This window comes from Cantharellus anzutake (assembly GCF_015039405.1).
Source record: "Cantharellus anzutake strain C23 chromosome Unknown EI90scaffold_100, whole genome shotgun sequence".
Classification (NCBI taxonomy): Eukaryota; Fungi; Basidiomycota; class Agaricomycetes; order Cantharellales; family Hydnaceae; genus Cantharellus; species Cantharellus anzutake.
The window spans coordinates 1-25,580 of NW_024067050.1; the positions used below are offsets into that span (position 1 = coordinate 1).

Here is a 25,580-nt window from a genome sequence, read left to right on the forward strand (position 1 = left end):
ATCGAATTCACCGGTGAGAATAACATTATTTGCTGAACCAGTCCTAGAAGTGGAAAATAGATGCATTAACGTCCAAATAACACTGGGACAAAACGCTGACCATGCGAATGTTTCCTCATACAGCGACATCCCTCGACTCAGGACGCGGAACAAGCCAGAACCGATTTGCATCCGACCATTGAATCATTCGATCCCGTTCCTTCATGGATGGGAGCGACAAAGGACTGGAGACTTTTGCGGGTGAGCGCTCATAATGGCATGTCGTGTGATGTTTGACATATTCCCCTTCTTAGATCCGCGGCTAAGTCGAAAGTACCAGCAGGAACAAGCGGTGAAGCTAGTTCAGCATCCTCGCCTGGCAAGGCTTCTTGCCAAGTTGACGTTGTAGCCGTTGCTGAGCCACCAGTTTCCACACCATCCTCCTCCACACCATCAAGTCTGTAATCTCACCCTCGGATTCCCATACTGCACTTTCCCTAGTTCGCAGCACACTCGCTGCCAATCAATCCTACCAGAAATCTCTCGACTCTCTTGCGCAGTCCCTTCGGAGTGAGCTTGCCCGTTCGGAGAAACTCCTTGGAGAAGTGGAGCGGAATGCCACCTCAAAAGGTATCGGTTCCGTACTAAGGACATGGCCGAAAGAGCATGTAGTTCTCATCAGGGAAGGATGGGTCGGAATGAAGACAATCATTGGGAGGAAACAAATATTTGCAGACGTGAGTCCTTATAAATATCGCCGCATAGAAACATGACGCCCATTTGGGCATATCTATAGGATTCGCCTTTCCATGACGATGTGATTAGGCATAAACGGTATAGGAATTTGACGACTCCAAACCATGTGGGTCTCTGAAGATCTCATTTCTTTCGATTTCTTGGACAACTCACTTCGTGTCCTGTGTGATTAGTTACTCCCCAAAGAACGCTCCTCACTGATGTCTACGGTTCGTAACGAGAATATGCGACTCTGTACCCGCGAGCTTGCATCAAGGTAGGCCCATTGATATTCGCCTCGGGAATGGCATGTGTTCATAGCTTTGTCCTGTCTGGACTTATAGTGGTGCTACAGATGCTCTTGATAATTGCCAGCTACCGATCTTGAACGAACGCACGATGGGTTGGATTGGGACAGAATTGCCTCTCAGGTTCGTTCATTCATGGGCGTCTCCAGCACTCAGTGTGAAGAATGGAAATTTCTGGGCCTAACACCTTTTTATAGATCCAGCGGAATTATTATTCGAGCAACGAACAGCTCAAGAATGTAAAGTCCAGTGGATGGTAGTGGATCGTCCGGAATCGGCCAATGCCACAGACCTATCATGGGACGACGAGGAAGATGTCAAATTACGATCCTTGGTTGGCGACAAAGACTACAAGCAAGGGGAGGTAGACTGGGTGGTAGTTGCAACAGAGCTAGGGGTACGTCTATTTGGATTTATATCAAATCGTAGCCGTTTTGACATTGTTCCTCATTAGGGAAACAGATTACCCATTCATTGCCCCAGTAGGTTTCTCTGTCTGGAAGGCCTCGCGCTTCCACAGCCAAAGAAAGGCAATACTTCCTCTCAGCGTCCAGGTGCTGGATTGCCTCGTGAAAAGGAGCAATGGACAACTAAAGAAGATGCCGAGCTCCTCGATGCGGTGTACGATCTAGGGGCGGGTAAATGGCGTGCAAGTGAGTAACGTTCTGGGTTGTGAAATGTTACGAGCAATGTTGCTGACGATGGCTGAATCAATCCTTTTTCACAGTTTCACAGTCACTCTCTACCTTGAGAACCCCCCCTGCTTGTGCGCAACGTTATCGTGCCTCCCTCGATCCCACTATCAAGAAGGGAGAGTGGACATATTCTGAGGACGAGAAACTCAGGGAAGCGGTCACAGTCTATGGTACTCATTGGAGCAAAGTAAGCTCCTGTGTCAAAGGGAGGACGGGTCCACAATGTAGGGAGCGCTATACAAGGACGACTATTGCTGGGATAAACGGTGGAAGGTGGACATCCGAGGTGCGCACCACTTATGTTGTTGCCTTTGACAGCATTCTTGAGTATTAAATCATTTCCCCTCAGGAGGATAGAAGGCTTCGACAAGCTGTGGTCGAGGGAGGAATTAAGGACTGGAATGTCGTTGCCGATGTTGTCGGCACTCGTAGTGGCCAGCAGGTAACAAATGCATATTACCAATGAATAACTGTTCATGGAAGTCCTCATCCATTTCCCCCCATTCAGTGTCAACGCCGGTGGGGGATTCTTGAGAAGTTGCCGAACATTTCTGTGCCGGACAATTCGAACGATGTGCCTGAATCAAGTGCGACGCCCCTACGGAGGTTTAAACGGACAAAGAAAGCCTCGTGATGGAGATGGAGACAGTAATGCCAAAGATGACGTCGGCCCCAACACTCCCGATCCAGCTTCCGATACGACCACGTCTGCAAAAACTCGCTCAACCAAGCGAGGAAGACGACAACGGAAGCCCCCGGCTGCATCAAATTCCCCGTCTACTTCTGCCAATGCAATGGACGGCGTGCAGGAAGTAACGTCAGCCCGCTCAGATCATGAAGGTGCAGAGCAAGGTGCAGAGGAAGCCCCACGTCCAGTAACACCCAGACCAAAACCCAAACCGAGGACCAGGGAAAACATCAGCCAAGATGCAACAAATGTTGAAGTGTAACAGACGTGCGGATTTTGCCATGGACACCTTCGGCGCGCGTTGCGTCTCAAGCTCCTTGGCACACAATCTGGTGTACTTTTTGTTCATAGTGCCTACAGATTGCCATGAAGTTTGCTACAACTTTCAATCCAATAGCCTGACAAGAGCGGATGGATTCTCGGACAGGCGAGGGAAGTACTTAGATACATGTGGGAGTGGGAACCACTGTCGATGATGGTCCCGATAGAAGTCCGATAAACATAATGATGGTTTTATCATGGGGTAGGGTGCGTTTTATGTAATTGGGGTGGTTCCGTGAAAGAGAGGATCAAGTGTGCTTCAATGCAGCTGCTTTACCAGTCCTGAAAAGCCAGACCCCTTTTTTTGTCATCCCTTCATACTTTTCCGCGTACAGTGGCTTGACAACACCGATCTTGAATTACAAGTGCTCCAATGTGGCTACATACACATTCCCACAATATCAGAGCGATTCTGGAGCGAAGAATATAATTGCTAGGTATCCAGCAAAACACTAAACAACTTGGCTGATGTCAATGACGATCGGGGCTCTCATCTTGCCTTGGGTCACCCATCGGGTTCCATCTTTGCTAGCTTGCGGAAGGTAAGGTGCGTTGCTATACGGCGTTCGATCACCATACCAGGCTTCTTCATTAATGTATCGGGTCTGCCAAAGAGGACTGTAACTTGGTGGGATGATGAATTCGATTCTTCCATTGAACCAGACTTTGCTGTCTTTAATCAATGGAACTCTTCCCGCTGCTGAAGAATATACTTCATCGCACATGCCTTTGTCCTTCACGCTAGGCGAGAGGTCATAAAAGGTACACTTCAGCCAGGACTCATCCGACTTGTGCCCTGAATCTGACTCCGAATTTTGTGCATGAGTTACGTTCCCATCCAAGGACGAAGGAGTGACGGACTCGGGAAGTACAGGCTCAGGGATGAGATGCGAGCAGGTGGGAACAATACCGGTATTGAGGATCCAAGTCGCGGAATCTGGTATGTGATATTGAGTGATTAACTCGCCTGAATCTGTTGACCAGACGAAAGCGTGGTTCTTATCGTATGCACCAACATATCGATCTTTAGGCGAGAATCCAAGCGTGTGGCGTTGAGGAGTGGAAGGCACGGAAGGTGTGAAAGGAGCACATGAAGGTGATACAAGAGGCTGAATAGATGGGTCACCTGTAACGTGCAGGAGCGTCATGCTCTTGTGCCAATCGTCATCAAGACTCGTTGGGGCTCGTATGATGATGGATCCACTATGAGATATCGTAGTCACAGCAGGGGAATGACCGCAGGGGAGTGTACCAAGGTTTACTGATTGCGTATCATGGTTGAGGATGTTGATCCTTCCGTTCCTATCCTCAGTCACTATCTTGTGATTGCCATGACAGAATTCAATCCAGACTGGGGGATCGGGCGTGCTGCATTGAAACCGAGAAACCGTCTTCTGATGATGGATGTTGGCAACCTCGATAACACCGCTGCCAAAACCAAGTGCGATGAAACAGCCATCTTGGGAGAGTGTCGTACAAGTCACGATGCCGTTGCGAACATCGTGCTGGGCGAACTCGGCATTGTAATCATTATTTATTCTGTATCGGTGGGGCTTACTGCGCAGTTCATTCAGCCCCTCCTCCATCATCCGTCGAGCTTGGAGTGCATCCTCACTTAGCGGAATTAAGTTTCCAGAAAACTCGCCAGAGATGCTGAAGACCCGAATAGGATCTGAGAGATGGCCATACATTTCATGAAAGGGTGATGACGACGGAGTGAGTGGAAGACCAGATCGATAGACTTGCCAGGGACAGCGCTCAGTTTTAGAATACGCCTTGTAGTAGCATGCATCCATAGCCCCGAACGTGAGCTGATATGATTTATGATCCTATGGAATGCAGGTGATGTCAAAACTCGAGTCCTCTGAATACAAGTGGTTCGGGCTCACTACGAACCGGGTCCACTCACGTGGCACGGATGCTATGCCAGACTGCATCGTAATATATGAGAGTACATTCTGCGTAAGCAAGTCATTAAATTCTTTTTGTAATTCATTCGGCTCTTGCGAGAACACTAGTGAGGGGTCCAAGTGATCGAGGAAGTATCGGATTGCATATTCAACGTGTTTGCCACCAGATCGCTTCCTCCTAAAACCTTCCCACTTCCTTTTATCTCCCAAAGGAAGCTGGGTGGGAATGCTGAACTCATTCTGCCTGCTGATGTCATTCACAAGTCGAAGAAATCGTAATCCGAGGAAGTACCCCTTCACATCACGAATGAAGAAGACTTGATCGCTTTCCTCGCCAATGGGATCACCTGTAATGAATTCCTTCATGGTCGTGTGGTAGAAAGAAATTGTCCTTGCATTGTTTGAGGGAAGGTCAATTACTGAGCTGATGGGTTTTAGTGTTGCAATGAGGTCATCCCTAGTCATTCCTAGAAGCTCCGACATCGACTTGACATTAAGTGAGTAGTCCACAGCAACAAGTGCTCCGACTACTTCACGGTAATTCTTGGCGACGTGGGGACGAAGGCATGGAGAATGGGACATATAGGCTCGCCGTAGTATGCGCAGGTACTCCGAGTTGAGATCGCTTGGTACTTCTCTCAGATTGCGGAAGTAGTCGAACTCCAACTTGAGAGAAGAACCACTTTGGGTCTGAATGCGCACCTCACGTATCCGAATCGAGGCAATGACAGGTAATCCACGGCAGGCCGAAGCGAAAACCTCGAGATCTCCCGTTGATGGTTTCCATGGCGATTTCCTGATACAGTCCTGGAACCCTTCCTCTACCATGCAATAGATGGTGTGGAAAGTCTCCCCCCCTGCAATCTTATCGACATTTTCGCATGGAATCAGAAGGCCCTGTTCCTGCGCATGGTCCCAAGCCGAGACAACTTGGGACTCGGGGCGACAACTAACTAGAATAGCGAACGTTGGAGGGAGCTCATTAAGCAAGAGTACGAGCTTCATCAGTGACTCGAGTTCTTCTGGATCCCCGCATTCATCGAGTCCATCCAAGACGATAACAAAACGGTCATTTCCTGAAGTCAAGATATCTTTGAGTCCACTCATCGGGTCAATAACCCAGGCTTTCATCTGCCTTTCTACAGTAGAACCCCGAATATTTTTCAATGAACCGGGCTGCCGAAGTTGCCTGATGAGCGCGCATTTGTACTCAATGTTGAATGCTGCAAGTTGAAGAGCAAGAGTTGAGGGAAACCGTTCGATCGAATCTAGTCCTTTTCCCTTCTGATTCTTATCCCAGAAGAAAGAAGCCGCCAGGATGCCTTTGTCATCAAGGGCAGAAGCGGTGCTTATGGATATCGCGGTCTTTCCTGTCCCTGGGGAGCCGCGTAACCAGACAAATCGGTTCTTGGGTTCCTTGAGATGATCAAGTATCGAACTACGGATTTTGTCACGCGTAGTTGGGAGGCATTCTGATTTGCTGTTCACGGAGAAATATTCAGCTTCCGTTCTAGGGAGTTTCCCGAGTTCATCTGAAAAAATATTGCTGAGCGAGAAGGTCTAGAATCAAACGAGCAGAACGGACAATCCACCGACGATTGAATTGTGTTAAGAAGGTTTAAGGTTGTTGCTACGGTCTGCAGAACAGATTTTAGTTAGTCAAAAATTACCAGTACGAATACGGATGTGACGAACAGCAAAACGGAAAAGCGCATTACTAATACACGCCTTCACGCCATTGATGCTTTGTGTGATAGTGCCCGCCGAGATTATCCTCTTCCACGGCGTTCGACTCTCAAGCGACCGGATCTCCCTGACTTGCTCTTCCAAGGCCCTGTCAACAGTGTCTAAGACCGAAATGAATGACCATAGGACAACATGCACGTACAAGTGGAATTCTTCAAGTAGAGGAATGACCTCTGGAGGGATCTGTCCGGTCCATAGTTGGAGCGGCCGTAACATGGTGGCGTAAGCATTGTGCACCTCATCGTTCAATCCTTTGAGGGCTTCATTGTTGCTGCCAACAGACTAAAATGAAGTATCAGCTACGTCTTGTCATCTATTGAAAAATCATGCCCGAACCTCGTAAACTTGGAGCAACACCAGGAGTAAGTCCGGAATGTAACCCAGGAATGGGATCGGGGAAAGCTTGAGAGCGGGGGCCGCAGCTTGGAGAATGAGCCTGGTGACGCCAATAATGGATTTTTTTCCGTCCCCAGCCCAACTGGTTGATGCTGGCCCCGATAAAGGAGGTACGGGTAAGTCTATACTGGTGTGTGATAGTTGTGTGCGGGGTTTCACGCTGTTGTCGTGGGGGGTCGAAATGGCGGGTGCTGCACAAAGGTCTTCAATGGTCCCTGGTAAGGAGGCGGATCGAGGTCGCTCCGAATAACCAGGGGATGACCGGGCGGAAGTAGTGGGAAAAGACCCTTCAGAAAGAGGTGTGCTTAAATGATTGAGATGATCGCAATTAGAATGAGGTCCCCGGGACGGCGCATTCAGACGCTTCAGGGAGGGCAAATCCCGAGAACTATCAGAATATTGCAATGCAGGTGCAACCCATGGGAGCCCTAGATAAGATCCCACCGGTTCATCATGCCAATTATTGTCGCGGGCTTGGAGAGCCTGCGAACTGAGATTAAGTCGTGGCTCCTCCCAAAACGGTGTGCTTGTATGTTGTTGGAAAAGCGAATCCCGAGAATCGCCAGAAGATTGCAATGCAGGAACCTGGGGGGGCTCGGGATAAGATGCTGCGGATTCCTTATCACGAATATTATCATGGGTTGGGAGAGTCCACGAGCTGGAAAAATGGACCTGGGGGACTTGGAGCAACGAAGCCGAAGCATGCAACCGCGGATCACTGTAAGATGGCTTGGGAAGTGCAATGACACGTTTCTGGAAGGACTTCAAGACCCGTGAATCGCTGGAAGCTCCCAATGTGGACGTGGTCTGAGAAGGCTCAAGGTGGGAGGCTGGAGAACTATCACACCGATCATAAGGTATGTGGGTTTGAGATGTCTGGGGACTAGTAAGATAGTTCCGGGAGAGTTGCAGCGATGAATTCACGTTGTAAGATGACTGCGGATCATTACAAGATGGGTCAGGTGCAGGAGGCCTTGCCCTGTAATGTTGTGAGACGAAGGATAATTTCCTTTTGTGAGACATGAAACGGCCAACGCGGTCAACGCAAGCGTCAAGGAGAGGGGAGGTTGGAAAGCCTCCTTGCCGCGCGCACGGGATATATATGGAAATGCCTTGTTTGGGAGTCAGAGCATTCAAACTTGGTTACTTCACGCATTCTCTCGTTCCGCGCATCCACTCTCTGTTGGGATCTTTACTGGATAAGGGTGAAGTCGTACGCACGCCATTCAACAAACTGACCCTAACGGACGATACACTTTCACCATTGCTGTATTTAGTAATTGTACAGAGGGAGCGGCTTCCGGAAACCCCCAAGCACATATGTAGCGTATCATGAACACCCCCAAACGCAAAATTTGGGCGAAAGACAACGTGAGCTGAAAACAAAGCGTCCTTATGTCCAGCTCCCCAGATACATCATAGCAACTGCAAGCCCAAGCACAGGGGCAGCCCTCCATCTTTATCGATTCCACAACCGCAAAGCCGTTCCGGGATGGATCACAGTGTCCGGAGTGAGCTTCTTAAGGACCACCCAAATGAGTATGCTAGATGCAACACGTGCAGATCCAGCAAGAGCGTTAGACTTTTAAATCTTCAGATCCCACATGTTTGCCCGCCTCGGGGCACAGGCACTATGGCAAGCAATCACCAAGGGAAGCCACAAGCAGTGACGTCATTCACACCCGAAGGGCGAGCCTAGATGTCTTTTGCTAATCACATTTGCTATACAGACATTTGTGCATGGATGCTCAAGGAATGAGCCAGTGTACTTCGTTCATAATAACCACATTGCCTTTCGGCTGATGAGGTCCCTGCCGACGAGAGAAACCACGACATACTCTGTCGGTAGACAACAGATCCAAAAACTGAGGCTGATAGCGCACACAGTCCCTGATATGGACATAAATTTCGGCCAGTCCGAGCTACTTGTCGCTGATGGCGACAAATTTATGGTATATCGGTGAGGAGGATGCCTACAGACTCGTACCCAGTCGTCGTCGCTCTATGGACGCGCGCTGCGAACACGGGATTTCGAAAATTGATAGTTTAGTGTGCCTGTGGATTCCTTGCATGCTGTTTTTCGACCTCCAGCACTCTCTGAACAGTCAAACTTGCGATTGGAAATGCATGCCTAATGTAATCAAGAGAACCCGCTCCTCCTGGTCGCCATGGAGGACTGGAGTGTTTTGCAACTCGAACGGCGACCAGTCGTAGCCAGTTCAGCTTGGAGTGCTGGCAAACGACTGTTTACATGTCTGTTGCCAAACAAGCGACAACAAACCCTAATTTCCATCCGGCTGTGGGTCGAATGGCGACTGCAACGCCTCGACGTGTTTTCGTTGAGATTCCGTTTGATTCGGTTCGGAGAAATGCATCTCAGGCTTCTACTCCGCTGCGTTTGACATCACCGCTGAAACGGAAAGTCGATGTCTTCGGTATCACTAACGAGAATTTAGTGAGCGGTTCACCAAATTTTGCAAAACTCCCCAGCCAACCTGCAACAAAGAAGACCCGGCTTGATGCGCCCCCTGCTAAAAAGCGTGCGATTGACGCGCTTGACGCGTCCAATGAGGTAAGACCTTAACCGCACCTATTACGCGTGGCTAATATTGCTCAACCAATTTGGAAGGCAAAGAAACGCCGCTCTACTCGCCCGAAAACGGTTTTAAGCCCGTCATGTCCTCGTTGGATGCCTATGAACAAGTCCCTAAGCAGGGAGGCTGTTGAGGACCGCATCCAGGTCTGTTTTTATTCATGTGTTTGAGAATAGCTTGACTTCCCAGGTGACTGGATATGCAGATCAGGGAATTTTGTTATCGCTTCTCTCGGGTTCTAGGGTTAACTAAGAAGCATGTTGAATCACTGGACTACTTTGATACGTTCTCGGACCAAACCTGTAAAGCGATCGTGATCAGCCTTGTCACTCTAATCTCGCGAGACGAATCTGATCGTGAAGCCAACTCAGTAAGAACAGGTCTGCCAAGATCCATCTGCCCTAGCTAATTTCCACTGCCCAGATTTTTAGAAACGTCTTGAAAACCATCAAGTCACCCCGCGCGAATCTTGAAGATGTATGGCGTGCGGTAGAATCGCTTAAGGACATCCTTTATTCACACCTAGAGACCCCTGCCCCAGTGTCTGCCCAATTAATTGAGCGCACAAGGCTAACTCGCCGCAGCGGCGAGACTCTTATAGATTCTTCACAGCTGATACCTGTGATATTATCCCTTATTGAAGAGACGGTGAAGACTCGGTTTATCCGCCAAGAATTCGATGATGGGTATGTCATCAATTAGAGACAACAGACCCCCAGTGCTCAAACTTTTCCCAGGATGGAGAAAGTAGCAGAAGTCAACAAGAAGAAGGCTACTGAGTTGAAGAACATCGCAGAACGCTGGAGTGTCACCCGGCAGGAATTACGCAAAGCGATTGAACAAGCGCCCAAACCTGAGCGAGGGAATCTAAGTGAAAAAGTAAGCATGTGTGAGGTTCCTTTGTTTGTCCCATTCACTTATGTGCTACCGACAAGTTGACGGTCGCCAGAGGGAAACATAAGACCGAGTTGCTTCAATCACGAGTGTCTCATGCAACTGGACTTCAGGCTTGCAGACTTCGGTATCAGCCTCTGGGTGTGGACTCATCGGGGCGAATCTATCACGCTCTATCTCATCCCAACAACCCTGCAACGGGTCCGAGGCGCAGTCGAGCCTCATTATCGCACCGCACTCGTGAATCGATGAAGAATTGGGCATACTTCGTTTTCGTATGGGGGAAAAGGCCAGAAGATGCGCATCGTAGTGCTGAAGACGATGAAGATGAAGATGAAAATGAGTCAGAACGATGGTGGATTTTCTCCGATGCCGCATCAATTCGACAGCTTGCGGATTGGCTTTCGTGCACCTCCATTCCTCCCGATACTGCATCCTCTACCGCTGTCTCGTCTGCCACTGGTTTTGCTAGGAACACCCCCAGATCTTCGGAATTGCAGGATCCTGATAATGGGGGAGATGACACGACTGAAACCAAGAATTCGGATCGACGTATTCCTCCCCATATACGCGACTTGTGCAAGGACCTCAACGAGTTCGCCGACTTTCTGGATGTGTGTTTTCCTCCTGAAAAGTAGGGAAGCACTTCCACGGACACGAGATCAAACTAGCGAAGACGAAAACGCTTTAGATACAGCTTCATATGTATCTCCCATTTACTTTACTCCTCCATTCAGATACCATCGTGCCTTATTGGCCCTGGCCGTTGTTGCACCCTCCACTCCACGTGGGCACAGTTTTAGCCTTACGAGTATAATTTTTTTCGTTATTTTATCCACCCATATACATTTCACGACTTGTCGATATGACCACAGATTTGTGAAATGATTCGAAAACCAGTGCTTATGTCGGAGATGCGAAAAGTTCAGTATATATTCCATCCAGTTCTTGGAAAGAGACTGTTCTCACGGTCCACTTATGTAGCCGCGATGCCAGCAGGACGGCAAGAACGTGCTTGCACTGTGGCCAAGCAAGCCACCAGGATCCAGAAATAGATAAGGATATCGCCAGTTGTGCACAAAAGCTTGTGGCATCAGTATGTTGGAAACATCGTCATTAAACCAGATAAGACGCGCACCACCAAAGGTGAAAGCTCTTCCTCTTCATCATCCAGAGGTGACCTTGGGCTTCGAAGGAGAACGGTGTAAGCAAACGCAGGACACGTGCAGAAATGACGAGGGGTTCTGAATAATCGGCTTTCGGTCGTAGTATATGAATCGTTTTCGAGCGCAGATGGTGGTGTGTTCCTGAATACGTCTATTTCCACGGCGTACGAGTCGGTGCTGCCGGACACGATGTAGGCTTTACGTCCCCCTGGTGTGTCATATCTCGTCACTAGGTCATGCCAGTAGTTTAGTCGCGAACGAGTATCCGAGGACCCTGGATCACATACCGCACTTCTTATCTAGAAGGTCGAGAGCTGCTACGACAGTATGAGATACCAGTAAGTTGAGAGCGAGAATTGTATCTTCTGGCACTACGAAAAAATATTAACAAGCCACTCCTAGAGGAACGATAAATCTCAATCGTAGGGCAGACCATTATCTGGGGTGACTGTATCTAGCAGAGCATCAAGAACACGATCGAACTCGTCCATGGCACTAAGCGTAATTGACAATTGTCCCTGGCATTTTAAGAGTTACACGGTGACCACTCGATGAGTCTTCCCTCGAAGCGGAGTTAGCCGAATATAATAGTCGCGATTTATGTAACGAGATTACATAAGACTTACCTATGCCAGCGCAGCATGCGCCACCTGCCAAAGTAAGAAACCAAGAAATAGTATGATACCGCGGAGTACAATATTGCCGGGTCAGTATTCCTTCGTAAATTACCCGGGAAACAATGTATGTATATGGCACGACATCTGGTACAGTCGATACCTTGGCCTGGTATTCGGCAATTTTTACTAAGGGAAATCCGAGTTAAACGTTATAAACAATGACCTCTGTGTGACCAGTTAACGCCTTCCGATTGACTTATTCCCTTTGCTTGCACCATCGTGATGACTACAGACCAGGGGCTTCCCTTCCTTTTGTTTATCACTTCCAGATTTCTCTCTGCTGTCCGCTGTCTCAACCTCAGTTGTTTTAGGTGGGGGTTATTGAGAGTCGTTTAGAGGTATGTGCTTTCTCCACATCCATGTCCATCCACCCTGAAGCCATCCTTTCGCGAAATCGGCGTGCCCTTGAATCACCGATGATCGCTGCAAATGCGCGCCGCACACGAAATGCCATCTCTAACCGGCAACGACGACAGGGCACGAACCAACCTGCTCCTGTCTCTTCGGTCCTCTGTCCTACCCTATCCGGTGCTTCCTGCAGTCGGAGTGTGCACTGGCGCAGTTTTTCGTCTTTTCATCCCAACCCCCTTTGTATTACGATGGCGCCCAAACCCCTGTCAACATTGTGGTGCTCTTCTATCAGAGAGTGAACATTTGGGTTGATGTTGTCGAAATGGCTCCAAAGTTCTTTCCCCCCTACCACGTTTCTCGTGGCTCTTGCGAACAACTTCCCTATAGTTGCCGGGAACGGCACCCGTTCTCTCAACTACCTCTTCAACCTCGGTGCACAGGGAGTCTCTGGTGAACTACATTCATTCCAAGGTAAGTTCCTTTCAGCTAGGCCAGAGCCCTATTCCCACTCTCTTCTTTTAGGGTCTTATTCATTATGCATAACGGGTCAGATGTACTACCGTATCGTGCTGAGCCGTCGTTCTGGGCATCCTGCAAATTGGTTTCTATATGACCCTGCTGGAGCCACTGCTGTGGCACTGAAATCCAACGTATCACCCAGGATAAAGCGTTGCTCCGGTTCAAAGTGCGCCTTCACTTTGACGACTCAAATCGCCATTTCGACAAATTTCGCCTGCCTCGCCCAGGGTCCAATGTGGATATCCAAGCGAAATGGATGACAGACTCCGCCCTGAATGATTGAGAATAGTATGTATTTAGGTGCTCTACCTGCCGCGATGGCAGAATCTGATATCATGGCTCTACACCTTCCGCACCTGCTCCCAAAATGAAAGCGATTGTTGGGGGATGCTGCTGCGGTGCCCGGCACCGAAAGTGACAATAAGAAGGACTTGATCAGCTGGTGGGTCCTCGCGCGGAAAAGAAAGGCGTCTGGGCAGGGTATAATTGACAATGCGGCGGTTAGGCCTTGAGAATCTAAATAATGAGGCGGGGGCGTCATGTGCTGGCCCAAGTGGCTGCTTGGTGAATGATGTCAATACTGATATTGTACACAACTGGACTCGATCGAGCCGAAGGCTGTCCACTTGTTTTATTAAACAATCCACGGAGATACATTCCGAGTATTTTTGCTGGCGTCCCCAACCATAATACGGGTACCAGGGTATCACACCATGATTTTCACTTGGGATTCCTGATCTTCCCGATTTTTTTTTTTTACTGCGATTTACTTCTTCATCCATTTCGTGGTGAGGTTCTCCAATAAAAATTGCATAAAATTACAAAGTTTATGAGCTCGCCGGATTTATTGTCGACATGGGTTTATTTTCTTTGTGGCTCCCCTTTGCATGGTTGACATAAATTCCGGATGCAGGCGCATTCTGCAATCCCTACCAAGGTGCCAGCTCCGCCAGATATTGACACTTAGCATATGTGCGGTGCTTCGCACCACATGTTATCGCGCCAAATCCAACCGGGGTTTTCTGTGCAGGCTGAGGCCTGTCCAACCAGATAGCAATCTCCCCTCGTTCCATCCGACGCATTGAACCAAATATCACCGACGAACCAGTCCTTAACGGAAACAGTAACAGAATGGTCGCAAACTGTGCCGTTAATTACCCCGGGCGCAGCTTCCTCAATATTTTCGCCCTCGCCTTTCGAGTTGTCGACTACATTATCGCAGCTAGTGTCTGTGGTGCAAACACTAAGTAAGAGCAAATTTTGCTTCAGATTTGATTTCGGTTCACCTGCTTGCGAAGCTGTTATAACAATTCGCTTGCCATAGGGGGAAGTGAGCGCGCCGACATGGAAATGGGCTGTGGCAACTTTGGGAAGTAGAGCGAGCATGATGATGGCACTCCAGACTCGCATTGTGATTTTTGGCGGAGTGCGTGCTACTGCTGATCGATAGCTAGTGCAGACGGCGTGAATCAGGGAGTAGTCTGGACCGTGGGTACTTGGAAGACTGGTGAGAGAAGGCTAGAGGAAAGGAAACCCATCGGAGGTACTTATATAGCAGTTGCATGAGGCATCCAATCAATCTTTGAAAAAGGAAAAGTGAAAGTAATCTGCACCCCAAAATGGCGCTTGACATTGTCGACTTTCCCAGAGGCGACCAGAGTGTACCCGTCTTCGCCCGGGTAGAACCGTTGGCAAGTCCCACTTTACGGATATTCCTACTGTTCAATCAATGAATACTTGCATGTTGATATCTCAACTCAGCGGATTTACATCTAACTAGCTTTATGTATGATCCTTTATTTAGAACTCTCGGCTATTACATTCCTTTTTCCCGGCTTCCCGCCACTCCGCAGCGGGTCCCGTAAATTTTCCCTCTGAGCAAGATGTACATCCTCTAGGAACCACCCTACGGGTCGGTGTCGAAACTGGGTCTTCAAATTCTACTGATTCTAAAGCCCAAAGTGCCTCAAGGCCTCAGGGTTGTCGTTCCCGCCGAGGCGCGGCGCGGCATAGATTGTGAAAACCGTCATCGACTAATTATTAGGAATTTGTATGTAGCAGCAGACATGATTACGACAACATCTCTGCATAGCTATATAGGATTTGCTAACTGCAATCCTGACTTGGCGAATCATTCAAAAAATCCCAAATATTGCAGAAATTACGATCGACTGGGAATGTGAATGCTTGTACATCCTAACCAAGTGTGGCTCCCAGGATATTATACTTGGCTACTGGCACCTTAACGACATCACAAAACCTTTAGCATTGGTTCAATGTGCGAGTCATTCCCATCGGATCCACAGCATCAATTGGTAGTTGATAGGTGGATCGGACGGAGTCACAGGACTTTCCGACAATCGGCGCTGCCACTGTCAGTTCCGTGGAAGCCAACGACCCTGCCTCATCATTCGGGGTTTGCGCGGATCTGGAGCGTTCAGCCTTCTTGGTAAGCAGTCACGATGCCAATGTGTAATAACGCTCAGAGCTGATCAGATTAATATTGAATGGTCAAGCTTGAGAGCGGCAGTGGGTTGCAGCGGTGGAATAATTTATCTCCATGACAAAAGCTCAGCCCTTCGCAGCGCCGACATTTTTCCAGACACTCCTTGCAATATCTGAGAGTACTCTCTTCACTTCATTTGAGGATTCCTCGCGTTCCGCGTCCTCAACATGTCCAACGATAGCAGGAATCCCACAGTCACCGCCGGTGCTCACCGAGCTCACAAGGGGCAGTTCGCCGAGGACTGGTATCCCCCTATCGGACGCCATGTTGTGGAATGAAGTTGTCGGTCCAAATATCTGATGTGCGTTCGAACACGATGGGCATACGAAATGCGACATATTTAGGACTACACCCAGTATCTAGAAGTGCGTTATCAGTGGGGTGTTCGCTTTTCCACATAGGATCACAGTGAACACTCACAGGGATGTCAACCTTTCGGAACATTGAAACACCTTTTGCTACATCAATCAATGCCACATCTTGTGGTGTTGAGACAATAACGGCTCCTACAATGCTCGATCAGAACATGTGCAGAGACATTGGGAGATCATTACCATCGACTTTCGCAAGTTGACCGAATGTCAATGCCACGTCCCCAGTCCCTGGAGGCATATCGACGACTAAGGCATCCAATCCCCGTCCGCCTTCATCTCGCCAGTCAACGTCAAACAAAAGTTGTTGAGTTGCCTTCTGAACCATAAGTCCCCTCCATACAACGGCAGGTGCATCGCCCGCCGTAGATCTTGGAAGGAGGAAACCCATCGACATACATGCTATGGAATGGTTGTGCAACGGCACTAGATGACCGTCTTTTTTGAGAATAGCACTTCAGTAGATAGTTGCCATCTATGGGGGCAGCCGGACTCGCCTTTGGTGAGTTCTGGCTCAGAGGAATTTTCAAGACCCATTAATTTGGGTATTGACGGCCCGAAGATATCCAAGTCCAACAACCCAACTCGAAGGCTGCGACCGTGACTGGTCTGCGCTGTCATGGCCAACGCCAATGCAAGATTCGCTATTTAACCGTCATAAAAAAATTAGTTTGTCGTATTAAGATGAAGAGATTTGAATATTACTTGCAACTGTGCTTTTTCCTACGCCACCCTTCCCACTAGCTACAGCTATTACACATCCAGCATTTGGGATTTGCCTCCTTGGTGCGCGAGTAGGAATCGTGGGTGGTGGCTGAGACCCAGATCGCGGAAGTCCCTAAGTTGCCAGTGTTCGACGGGCACGCATAGATTGGCAGGAGGACAGCAACACACCAACGGATTTTGATGAGAGGAAGGAAAAGAGGATCTGAATTGCCTTATATAAATTTGCACACATGAAGCCTTCTTGTGATAAGCTTCGGCTGCAGTCCGGCGGGCGATGCAGAAGAAGGACATGGATAGAAGAGCGTGGGAATGAGGTCGGGGCTAGTGCACGTGATGGATGCGTTGTCGTCGGTGACTTCCCCATCTGCACTGCCCCCTTATTTCGTTTTCATGTTCTTATGTCGCGAGAGGTAACCAAATTTGTTATTTTTCTCACACCAACACAAAAAAAATACAATAGGGGTGTTCACAGTAGTGAAAAGTACAATGCCCACAAGAGTTGCCAAAAGTTGGACTTTCCTAGCGACTTTTGAGCTTGACTTTTGACCTCTTTTGATCCACTTTTGAGGTCATTCATAGTTGCATGCAAAAAAAGTGTGTCAAAACAGCCTCTCCGGTCACGAAGGATTTGAATGGATTACATAATGTTCACTCTGCATGCCCATTCTTAGTGAACATGAGCGCTTAATCCGTGCTGCTCTCAAGCATGCATCCAGCCTCCAAGCCCAGTACTGACATCAATGATGCAGTCTTCTCCACAACCTTCGCTCTATTGATGAGCTGATTGATCTATCCATTTCCGATTTTGACACTGATGACGACTCCGAGTCCGAAACCTCATCTGACACTGATAGCACAAGTACAAGTTCCAGCAGCAGCAGCAGTAGCACCTCATCCTCCGAGTCCACTGGTAGCACTATAGAATTGCTATCTCATTCATCTATCCTTTCATCCCACTCAACCTATGAAGACCTTGTTGAAACCTACATGAGGCTCCATCACTCCCATGTTCAAGTGTAAGGGATGGACAGGGATGGGATGATGCGCGCTTTGCGCGCATTTCATTTATTCATTTATTCTTTAATATTCTTCGTAATAAACAACTGTATATATATATAGTGTCCGGGGTCGGGGAAAGGGGCTTTGCTCTTCTCCTCCCCCCTGTCGAATACTAGCTCCATACAGTCTACGTTATCGACAGCCTGAGGATTGAGGAGTCACCAAGGCCGGCACCCCAACCGGCCTTACATCAAGCCATCTGATGTGTCCGGCAGTTTCTTTAAAATGTTGTTACCACTAGAGTCCTCTTCCTGCATTCAGTTCCCAAGTGCAGCCAGCTTTCCTTTGTACTTCAGTGTTACAAAGAGGACGATGCACGGCGCTTCCACCACAACCTAAGTGTCTCACCTCATTCCTTTGATGTTCTTCTATCTCTTATCTGAGAACATCCAATATTTTACAACAGCTCTAATGTGGAACAAGCCCCCATATCACACCAGCTTGCAATAACTCTTTACTGCTTTGGTAAATTTGGGAACGGTGTATCAGTTGAAGCTGTCATGCAATGGGCAGGCTGCAGTGCTGGAGCAGTCATTAATTCTACAAGATGGATAATTGCGGCATTCCTCTCTCTTCATGACCAAGCAATCCACTGGCCAAGTGCATTGGAGAAGTGGGAAGCTTCTGATTGGGTGGAACAAGTCTCATGCCCCACTTGGAGACCAGGATTTTGTATGGTGGATGGCACACTAATACCACTCTGTTAGAACTGGGCGGAAACGGACGACTCCGGAGTGGAATCGGAGACTTAGCGTGGAGGGACCTTGGCCTCAGCGACTCAAGCGGAGCGCTGTGCCATTGCTGTTTGTCCATTTGGTCCTTAATTTCACAGTAGGTGAGCAGGAAGTCTCTAGGGGGCATTTCAGGTCGATTTCGGACTAAAACCAAAACGAGTATGTACAAGTGCCGATATATATAACGGAAGGGGCAAAAGCACAAGGAGAACAAAGGGTGACCGAATCGGAACGAAGACGTCTGAAAGGGAACAAAGGGTAGAGGGAGCGGAGCGGTACCGAAGGTCATAAGGCAGGACCTGTGATACGTCTGAAAGGAGGTAGGGAGGGCGAGGCCCAGAGGGGCAGGAGGATGAGGGGAAGTGGGGATGATGACTGTCAGGGGACGCGCGTGCTCGCGCAAGGTGCTCCGATAACCTAGTTGTGATTAAAGCCGGGGGAAAGGGATGTCCCCATCTTAGGGTCAGCTATATACATGTAGAGTCCGGCAATAAGGAAACCAAACAGATTGCCGATAGAATCACGTGATCATAGAATGTTCCAGAACAATGCCGGAGATGATCCGGGTCACCGGGGCTTAGGTAAGCGGAGTAGACGGGAATTACCGGCATACTTCCCACGCGCATACGCGCAGCCGGCATAGGGTCCAGGGTCATTGCTGATCCCTGACAATGACTAACTGGCTAGAATAGGAAGAAGCAGTAGTCCAAATAGGGATGAGGGGAAAACGCGAGAAATACATTACAAGCGGCGAGAGTGCTGAAGGCGGTCCGCGAAGCTCGGGGGTTGCGGAGCTTACGGAGGTTACAGAGGCGGGGTTGGAAGTCCGAGGAATATTGGCAATGGTGTTTACGTAGTATGAGGTCACCAATGCAATGGACTAAGACCGAGGTGGAGTCAAAGTCCGAGGTAGGGACTATGACGGAGGCTCGGTGTAAGGTACGAGCGGTGTCCGAGTGCGAAGTACGGAACAGCGGTGGAAGGTCGTAACTTGGCGGAAGGGTGGTGGAGGAGTAATGGAGGGAGGAGAGAGGGGACAGGTAAGGGGAGAAGGAGTGGCGGAAAGGAGAGTAGTCAGGTCCGAAGGTGAGTATCGGAGCGGACGGGGGAAGCGTAGGAGGATAACGGGAGGGTGGAGGTGTTGTGAAGGGGGAGCGGAGTAGTAGGAGGATAACGGGAGGGTGGAGGTGTTGTGAAGGGGGAGCGGAGTAGTAGGAGGGTGGCGAGAGGTAAGGAGGAGGTGTGTTGCCAGGACCGAAGGTGAGTATCGGAACGGCAGCGGTAGGTTATGACTCCGGAGGTGAAGAGGGTGGAGGTCCGGAAGTCGGGTCGGGGTCAGGTATGCACGGATATGACACACTCCATGCAAAGCCAGGACATTATGGCAAACAATTCTTTGACTGCTGAAGGAGAGAACAAAGGAAGGTCAGTTGGGAGGTTCAAACAAGACCACCACCAAGCTGTTCCCCAGTTCTTTAGTTAGGATGGGGAAGTGTAGTAGTAGTTTTTGTTGTAATTATAGTACCAATCCGAATGTTTTGGCTAATTATATTTTTATGGGTTAGTCTAAAAGTTTCTGGGAATTGACTTACAGATAAACCGAGCCCTGCAGAGCTGTTCCTTTATTGAAATTTCTTAATTTGTCTGGGTGTAATTCTGTGTAGCGTTGTTTAATTTGGAATTTAACTTGAATTGAATCTTCTACTTGGTGAAGTTTCAAAGATTCTACTCAGTTAATGGATTTAGATTGTGTCTGGAGTGTCCCTTGAGTCTTTTTTATTTTTGTCTTATTTTATTGCTTGTTTTAACAGCAGCAAAGTAACTGTTTTGTGTTTACACTTTGAAATCTGGAGTGTTAACCAGCTCTCCTGTTGAAATATCTACTTAATATTTCTCTCCTTAATTACTGCCTTTTACTACAGTGGCAATCTTAACTGTATATCACTTTTTCGCACTGGAGTGACAACCAGAAATGCCTGAGAAAAATAACACTCTATTTTCTTACTTCTCTGAGGGGGGAAAAAGTCGCAGAAAGGGTCTCCCTTTTATACTCCTTGGGTTGCCTTCCTTTTTCACACTCTACCTCATATTTACAGGATTTATTTACAGTGTATTTTTCTCAAACTGAATAAAAAATGAAATTTTCACGCTATAGTTCTACTGCGCTCTGCTGTGCTGAACTGTGGCTCTACTGTGGTCAGACTGCACCTAGAATCCTTATTGTCCTTCCTTGCCTAGGCTATTTTAATGGTTAATTAGAACTTGACTGCACTGCATTTGTCGCAGTTTCCTATTTCAAATTCCTCATATTTACCATTAAATTCACTATGACTCGGTGATTCTGAATTCAAACTTTGCATTACTATGTGTATGGCTGCACTGAGACCTTCAGCTGATTTATTCCATTTTTATTCAGCAACATTTAGTTAAAACAAGACTTGAAATGGTAAATGAATGAATTATTCAGGTTTAGAACTGAAAGAAAAAGTTGCTAGTAGTCAAGAATTACTCAAATGAATGTATTATAGCTCTCCACTTCATTAGAATATCATTCCCTAAAATTCCTGCCATGGTCTGTCGTAGTTTAGTGGATTTCATGGATTTCGTTCATCTCCCCTGATTCCCCTTTGTATTATTGCATCCTAATCCTCCATATGTATTGTTCGTTGTTATAGTAGGTCATCCTCGAAGATATCATGTTTTTATGTATGTATCTTATTTAGGGCTCTGGACCTCTTGAAGCTGTCTTCCCACATGTTTTCAGGTTTCTAACTTCATGTCCTTGTATCTTATTCATTTCTGGATGGTTTTTCATGTTCTTGGTATCATAAATTTTCATTTATTCCCACCTTTCCAATGGTACTAAATTTGTGTTCTATTTCCTGGTATTCGTCAAGTTAGCAAAAGTTCGTGCACACATTCGGTAATCACGTGCATCGTTCCCATAGTCGTTTGTATGCGGGCGCCGTTTCTGTTTAATTGTTCAGGATTTATGGTATGCATGGGTGTTTGTATCCTTCATATGGGCTTCCATGATTTATTTCAGATTTTTCCCTCATGATCTAAGGTTGTTTTGCACTTTCTGTGCTTTGTTTGACCAGGCTCTTCCTTATTTGGACGGAAATTGGTCTTTGCGATCTGCTGAAGTGCAGATCTCGGTTCTGATGGCCGGTTCCCTTCGCATTGCCACCCTCACGTGTCATTAAACATGATGTGGATTTCTATATTCCCATCATTGGTATAGCTTCACAACGGCGGGACCGTTTGGGCTGAAAATTTGCATAACTATAGTTCCCTATTTTTCATAATTTCCGTGTAAATTTCGTTGTATGTTTTAATTATGGATCCTATGTAAACATCGTCTTTTCCCTGAGCCCGGACTTTTGATGTTGCTATTCCCGTTATTGGATATCTCATTAATGCGTGATCCTTTTATTATGAAAATTTGGGTGGATTAAGATTAGATCCCTTCCTTTCTAATGGGCTATCAAGCTCGTCTTGGTCGTTACTGTTTGTTCTTTGTGCTTGCTTTTTAAACATTGTCCTTGTTTTCTGGGAGTTTTAGTCATATCTCTGTCGTTTATGGGTAGTTTTCCCTGTAATTACTTTCATTGGGTCCGTTTGGGGGACATCTACATTTCCTATTATAAACACGACTTTGAATTTTGCATTAGTTCCTAAGGAGTCCTTGTTCCATGGTACTTCCATCCTTGGCTACATGTGCAGACGTGGGAAAGTAGTTTCCGTGGAGGTTTTCTGGTTGTTTTTATAGTCAAATCTTGGTCGATTGTCTTAATTATTGGTTTAATATTTGCTATAAATTTCCCCGAGAATTCCGTCTTGTTGATGCTAAGCTTGAAGTATTTTTGCTAACTTTCTTTCTTCCATTTTATCGTATGTAGTCGTAATAATTTGTAAAATTTCATAAAATTTCGTTAAAATTCAGGTTCTTCTATTTTCTCATATCTACTTGTTGTATGGGGTTTTTTGTGATTTATCTGGCATATTTCCATAATGGGTTTCCATAGTGTGACCATTATTTCTCCTACACTGCAAATCCAATTACTCCCTTAGCCTAATGGTATGCCATTCCATTTTCATGAAGCTTTGACTCACTGCTTTTATTTAGTGACACTTCAAAATCTACGCATAATTGACTATGTTCTTGGCCCACCAGGGAGTGTCCATGACTCCATGGCCTTTAAAGAGTCACATGCTTATAAGGAATCTGACCAATTGTTCTGAGATGGTGAGTGGCTATGGGGGGACTCTGCTTATGGTTTGACACCATGGTGCATGGTACCATACAAGAAGCCACAATCTCTTATACCAGCTAACCAACAGTTCAACTACCATCTTTCTGCCGTAAGTCTAAATATTCAACTGATCCTCCCCTAGTGACTGATAATTGTCAATTCAGGTCCATATCTGGTCAGAGCATGCAGTAGGTTTCCTTAAAGGCCAATTCCAATCTCTTCGGGGGCTCTGTCAACAAATCAATAGTGTGCATGACTACAAACTTGCTCTTGAATGGGTCCATGCCTGCCTTATCATTCACTCATTGGTAGCACATGAAGAGAACTTTAAGTCTGATGAGGATTTCTTGTGGTGGGTTGAAGATGGGTTGCATGGTCGTGATGAGAGGGAAGATGATGAAGAAGTTGAAGGGTTTATTTGGGTGCCAACAGAACTGCAGATAGCAGGAGAAACAGAAGGTCAGCGGAAGCGCCAACATGTTCAAGAGGCTTTATTTTATCAGGTGTATGGACAACACTGAAAGCCATAGTACTAAATAGAAAAAAAAGAGTGTGCAACTAGAATCGATTAGGTGCCGAGTCAAGTCCAAGGAGGTTTTCGCCAAGGTCTATTTGTGGTGTGGCAAGTAACATTGGGGGTGTGAGTGGAAATCCAGTTGGCATGAAAGGGTTCTGCTGTGCCTCTTGCAACTCCAACTGCTGCTGTGCCTGGTGCACATCCAATTGCTGCTGTTGCTGCAGCTCTAGTTGGCGGATTTGTAACTTGGGCATTCTGTGTTCATGCTTATTTGCCTCACACTCTCTATGTGTAGTAATGTGTGCCATGTATTCTGCATGCCGCTGGTTTGACTCTCGCTCCACGAGTTCAGACTCAAATTTGCTTGCTTCATGGAAATCAGCAAGTGAGTCTCGCTTTACCTTGATACCCTGTGCCATGGTATGGGCTGAAGATGTGCCTGGTGTCATAGATCTTGAGGTTGGTGTAATAGGAGCAGGGAGCTGCAAGTGCTGGGGTGCAAACCTTGGGTCAACCTTAGGTTTGGTATCAACACTCTGCAGCTGCTCGTCGAGTAAGGTAGTATGGGGTGATGGAAGTGGGGAAGGGGAAGATGAAATCGGGAGTAGCGACACACTATTCTAATATCTTGGAGTCAGTAACTACTAACCGGTTTCATCCTTCCTTTACATACCAAGTCCATGCCATTTTCCAACACCTCAGCCAGAGTTGCATCCTGAGACTCCAGTACATTTGTATCCATAGTAGGTGAGGCTGAAGAAAGGTTTTCGGACCCTTGGGCTTGTCTCACAGTTGAATTTGAGATCAAGTCAATGGAATGTTTTGGAAGTGTGGACCAAATTCCATCCAAATCATCAAACCAAGGGAACTGTTAGAACTGGGCAAGGGTGGACGATTCTGGAGGGGAACCGGAGACTTAGCAAGGAGGGACCTTGGCCTCAGCGACTCAAGCAGAGCGCTGTGCCATTGCTGTTTGTCCATTTGGTCCTTAATTTCATAGGCGGCGAGCAGGAAGTCTCTAGGGGGCATTTCAGGTCGATTTTAGACTAAGGCCTAAAACGAGTATGTACAAGTGCCAATATATATAATGGAGAGGGCAAAAGCACAGGGAAACAAAGGGGGTCCGAATCGGAATGAAGGCGTTGTAGGCGGGATAATCACCCACATGGAGAGCTGACTCGGATACCCGATTCCACCATTCAGAAAACCCCTTCCATTCATGCGACAACTCGATACGAATTTGACATATAAAAATAGTGCTAATTCGTACAATTCTGACGATACCAAGAACGTCCCAATCGGTGGAGAATTGACAGAGTTCTGCATTGGACAAGTTAGGCACGGGCATGTGCGGGCGTGGGAATCTCAAGCAGCAACCCAGAATTCCAGCCTCACATGTTCCCACGGCGTCTAATAAATTGGTAAAAATGCTTATCGGCTGTGTAAAATTTATCTCCGGCTTCATTTTTAATTTTCGGCTCTTAATTCTATAAATCCACTGAGAAATCGCTTATTTCCTTATATTTTTATATTTTGCCATCATTTCAGATATTGATTGATATTCTTTTATTGTTACTGTTACCCTTTTTTATTATTTCGCCTAATAAGGTATGCAGGTGCCATACGGTACCAATATTTCCCATCAATTATTCTAAAAATAATTGTTCCTTATATCCTGTACATACCGGATTTTGGAAAAGAAGTTCTCCCCTCCCCCATTTTCTCTAAGGTGCTAGGATGCGCTAGAGAGGGTGTGAGTGTGTGGAATTCCAACAGTAGGAATAAGGGCAGTGATCTAGCTCACAATGAGTGAGTAGTGGACACTGAGCCCGGACCTTGCAGAATCCCGGAGAACCCACACCGGAGTTTAAGGATCGAGAGCGTAGCGAAGTCTAGTCAAGAAGTAGGAGTTTTGGAGAGTTTGGCCCCACAAGCTTAGTCGGCATAGAGAGCCGTGAGCCCTCTTTCAGCATCCAAATGGGAACAAAGGGATGACAGAAGCAGAGCAGTACCGAAGGTCATAGGGCAGAACCTGTGGTACATCCGAAAGGAGGTAAGGAGGGTGAAGCCCAGAGGGGCAGGAGGATGAGGGGAAGTGGGGATGATGACTAACTGGCTAGAATGGGAAGAAGCAGCAGTCCAAATAGGGATGAGGGGAAAATGCAAAGATACATTACAAGCGGTGAAAGTGTTAGATACTGATCCGGGGTCGGGCACCGAAGGTCGCCGATGCGGACCGCTAAGGGCCGCGATGGCCGCGATGCCTCAGACAAGGCCCGAGGGTAGGGCATTTGGCCTCAGCAACTCTAAAGGGAGTGCTGTGCCCCCTAGTTGTCTCTTGGCCCTCATTTCGAACTTACTGGGGCTGCCTTGTTGGGGTCAGGGCTTGGGGTCGTGGTCAAGTCAATTAGAGCTAAGGTACTATAATGTAG

The 25,580-nt window shown here is 47.5% G+C and overlaps 8 protein-coding genes across 8 annotated transcripts; 2 read left to right on the top strand and 6 right to left on the bottom strand.

Annotated features, from left to right (window-relative positions):
• Positions 1 to 203: 203 nt before the first annotated feature.
• On the top strand, positions 204 to 2,667 carry EI90DRAFT_3133247 (uncharacterized protein; the record flags this gene model as incomplete). Its single annotated transcript, XM_039064560.1, has 12 exons — positions 204 to 240; positions 294 to 384; positions 407 to 716; positions 776 to 841; positions 909 to 991; positions 1,059 to 1,177; positions 1,220 to 1,419; positions 1,477 to 1,675; positions 1,750 to 2,003; positions 2,067 to 2,159; positions 2,226 to 2,291; positions 2,344 to 2,667. 12 exons carry the CDS (start codon positions 204 to 206, stop codon positions 2,665 to 2,667), a joined length of 1,842 nt encoding a protein of 613 aa, XP_038909661.1.
• A 199-nt stretch (positions 2,668 to 2,866) lies between these two features.
• Positions 2,867 to 4,610, bottom strand: EI90DRAFT_3083730 (uncharacterized protein). Its single transcript, XM_039062074.1, has one exon. The coding sequence runs from the start codon at positions 4,520 to 4,522 to the stop codon at positions 3,179 to 3,181; it is 1,344 nt and encodes a 447-aa protein (XP_038909662.1). The 5' UTR covers positions 4,523 to 4,610; the 3' UTR covers positions 2,867 to 3,178.
• On the bottom strand, positions 4,182 to 6,705 carry EI90DRAFT_111717 (uncharacterized protein). Its single transcript, XM_039051531.1, has 6 exons — positions 6,525 to 6,705; positions 6,332 to 6,470; positions 6,222 to 6,273; positions 4,636 to 6,168; positions 4,342 to 4,555; positions 4,182 to 4,283 (listed from the first exon to the last, which is right to left on the bottom strand). The coding sequence occupies exons 1-5, from the start codon at positions 6,596 to 6,598 to the stop codon at positions 4,548 to 4,550; spliced, it is 1,806 nt and encodes a 601-aa protein (XP_038909663.1). The 5' UTR covers positions 6,599 to 6,705; the 3' UTR covers positions 4,182 to 4,283; positions 4,342 to 4,547.
• Positions 6,706 to 9,045: 2,340 nt separating this feature from the next.
• EI90DRAFT_3083733 (uncharacterized protein) lies at positions 9,046 to 11,196 on the top strand. The gene is made up of 6 exons (XM_039062075.1): positions 9,046 to 9,350; positions 9,408 to 9,518; positions 9,578 to 9,742; positions 9,796 to 10,058; positions 10,110 to 10,251; positions 10,308 to 11,196. The coding sequence occupies exons 1-6, from the start codon at positions 9,087 to 9,089 to the stop codon at positions 10,902 to 10,904; spliced, it is 1,542 nt and encodes a 513-aa protein (XP_038909664.1). The 5' UTR covers positions 9,046 to 9,086; the 3' UTR covers positions 10,905 to 11,196.
• Positions 10,944 to 12,017, bottom strand: EI90DRAFT_111487 (uncharacterized protein). Its single transcript, XM_039051530.1, has 5 exons — positions 11,866 to 12,017; positions 11,720 to 11,803; positions 11,405 to 11,661; positions 11,236 to 11,286; positions 10,944 to 11,168 (listed from the first exon to the last, which is right to left on the bottom strand). Exons 1-5 carry the CDS (start codon positions 11,921 to 11,923, stop codon positions 10,983 to 10,985), a joined length of 636 nt encoding a protein of 211 aa, XP_038909665.1. The 5' UTR covers positions 11,924 to 12,017; the 3' UTR covers positions 10,944 to 10,982.
• Positions 12,018 to 13,767: 1,750 nt separating this feature from the next.
• Positions 13,768 to 14,658, bottom strand: EI90DRAFT_3293298 (uncharacterized protein). Its single transcript, XM_039067373.1, has 2 exons — positions 14,266 to 14,658; positions 13,768 to 14,208 (listed from the first exon to the last, which is right to left on the bottom strand). Exons 1-2 carry the CDS (start codon positions 14,387 to 14,389, stop codon positions 13,943 to 13,945), a joined length of 390 nt encoding a protein of 129 aa, XP_038909666.1. The 5' UTR covers positions 14,390 to 14,658; the 3' UTR covers positions 13,768 to 13,942.
• An 892-nt stretch (positions 14,659 to 15,550) lies between these two features.
• Positions 15,551 to 16,873, bottom strand: EI90DRAFT_3147301 (P-loop containing nucleoside triphosphate hydrolase protein; the record flags this gene model as incomplete). Its single annotated transcript, XM_039065518.1, has 6 exons — positions 15,551 to 15,844; positions 15,906 to 15,991; positions 16,040 to 16,294; positions 16,354 to 16,500; positions 16,562 to 16,694; positions 16,751 to 16,873. 6 exons carry the CDS (start codon positions 16,871 to 16,873, stop codon positions 15,551 to 15,553), a joined length of 1,038 nt encoding a protein of 345 aa, XP_038909667.1.
• Positions 16,874 to 23,189: 6,316 nt separating this feature from the next.
• On the bottom strand, positions 23,190 to 23,890 carry EI90DRAFT_3133252 (uncharacterized protein; the record flags this gene model as incomplete). The annotated part of the gene is made up of 2 exons (XM_039064561.1): positions 23,190 to 23,768; positions 23,822 to 23,890. 2 exons carry the CDS (start codon positions 23,888 to 23,890, stop codon positions 23,190 to 23,192), a joined length of 648 nt encoding a protein of 215 aa, XP_038909668.1.
• Positions 23,891 to 25,580: the final 1,690 nt, after the last annotated feature.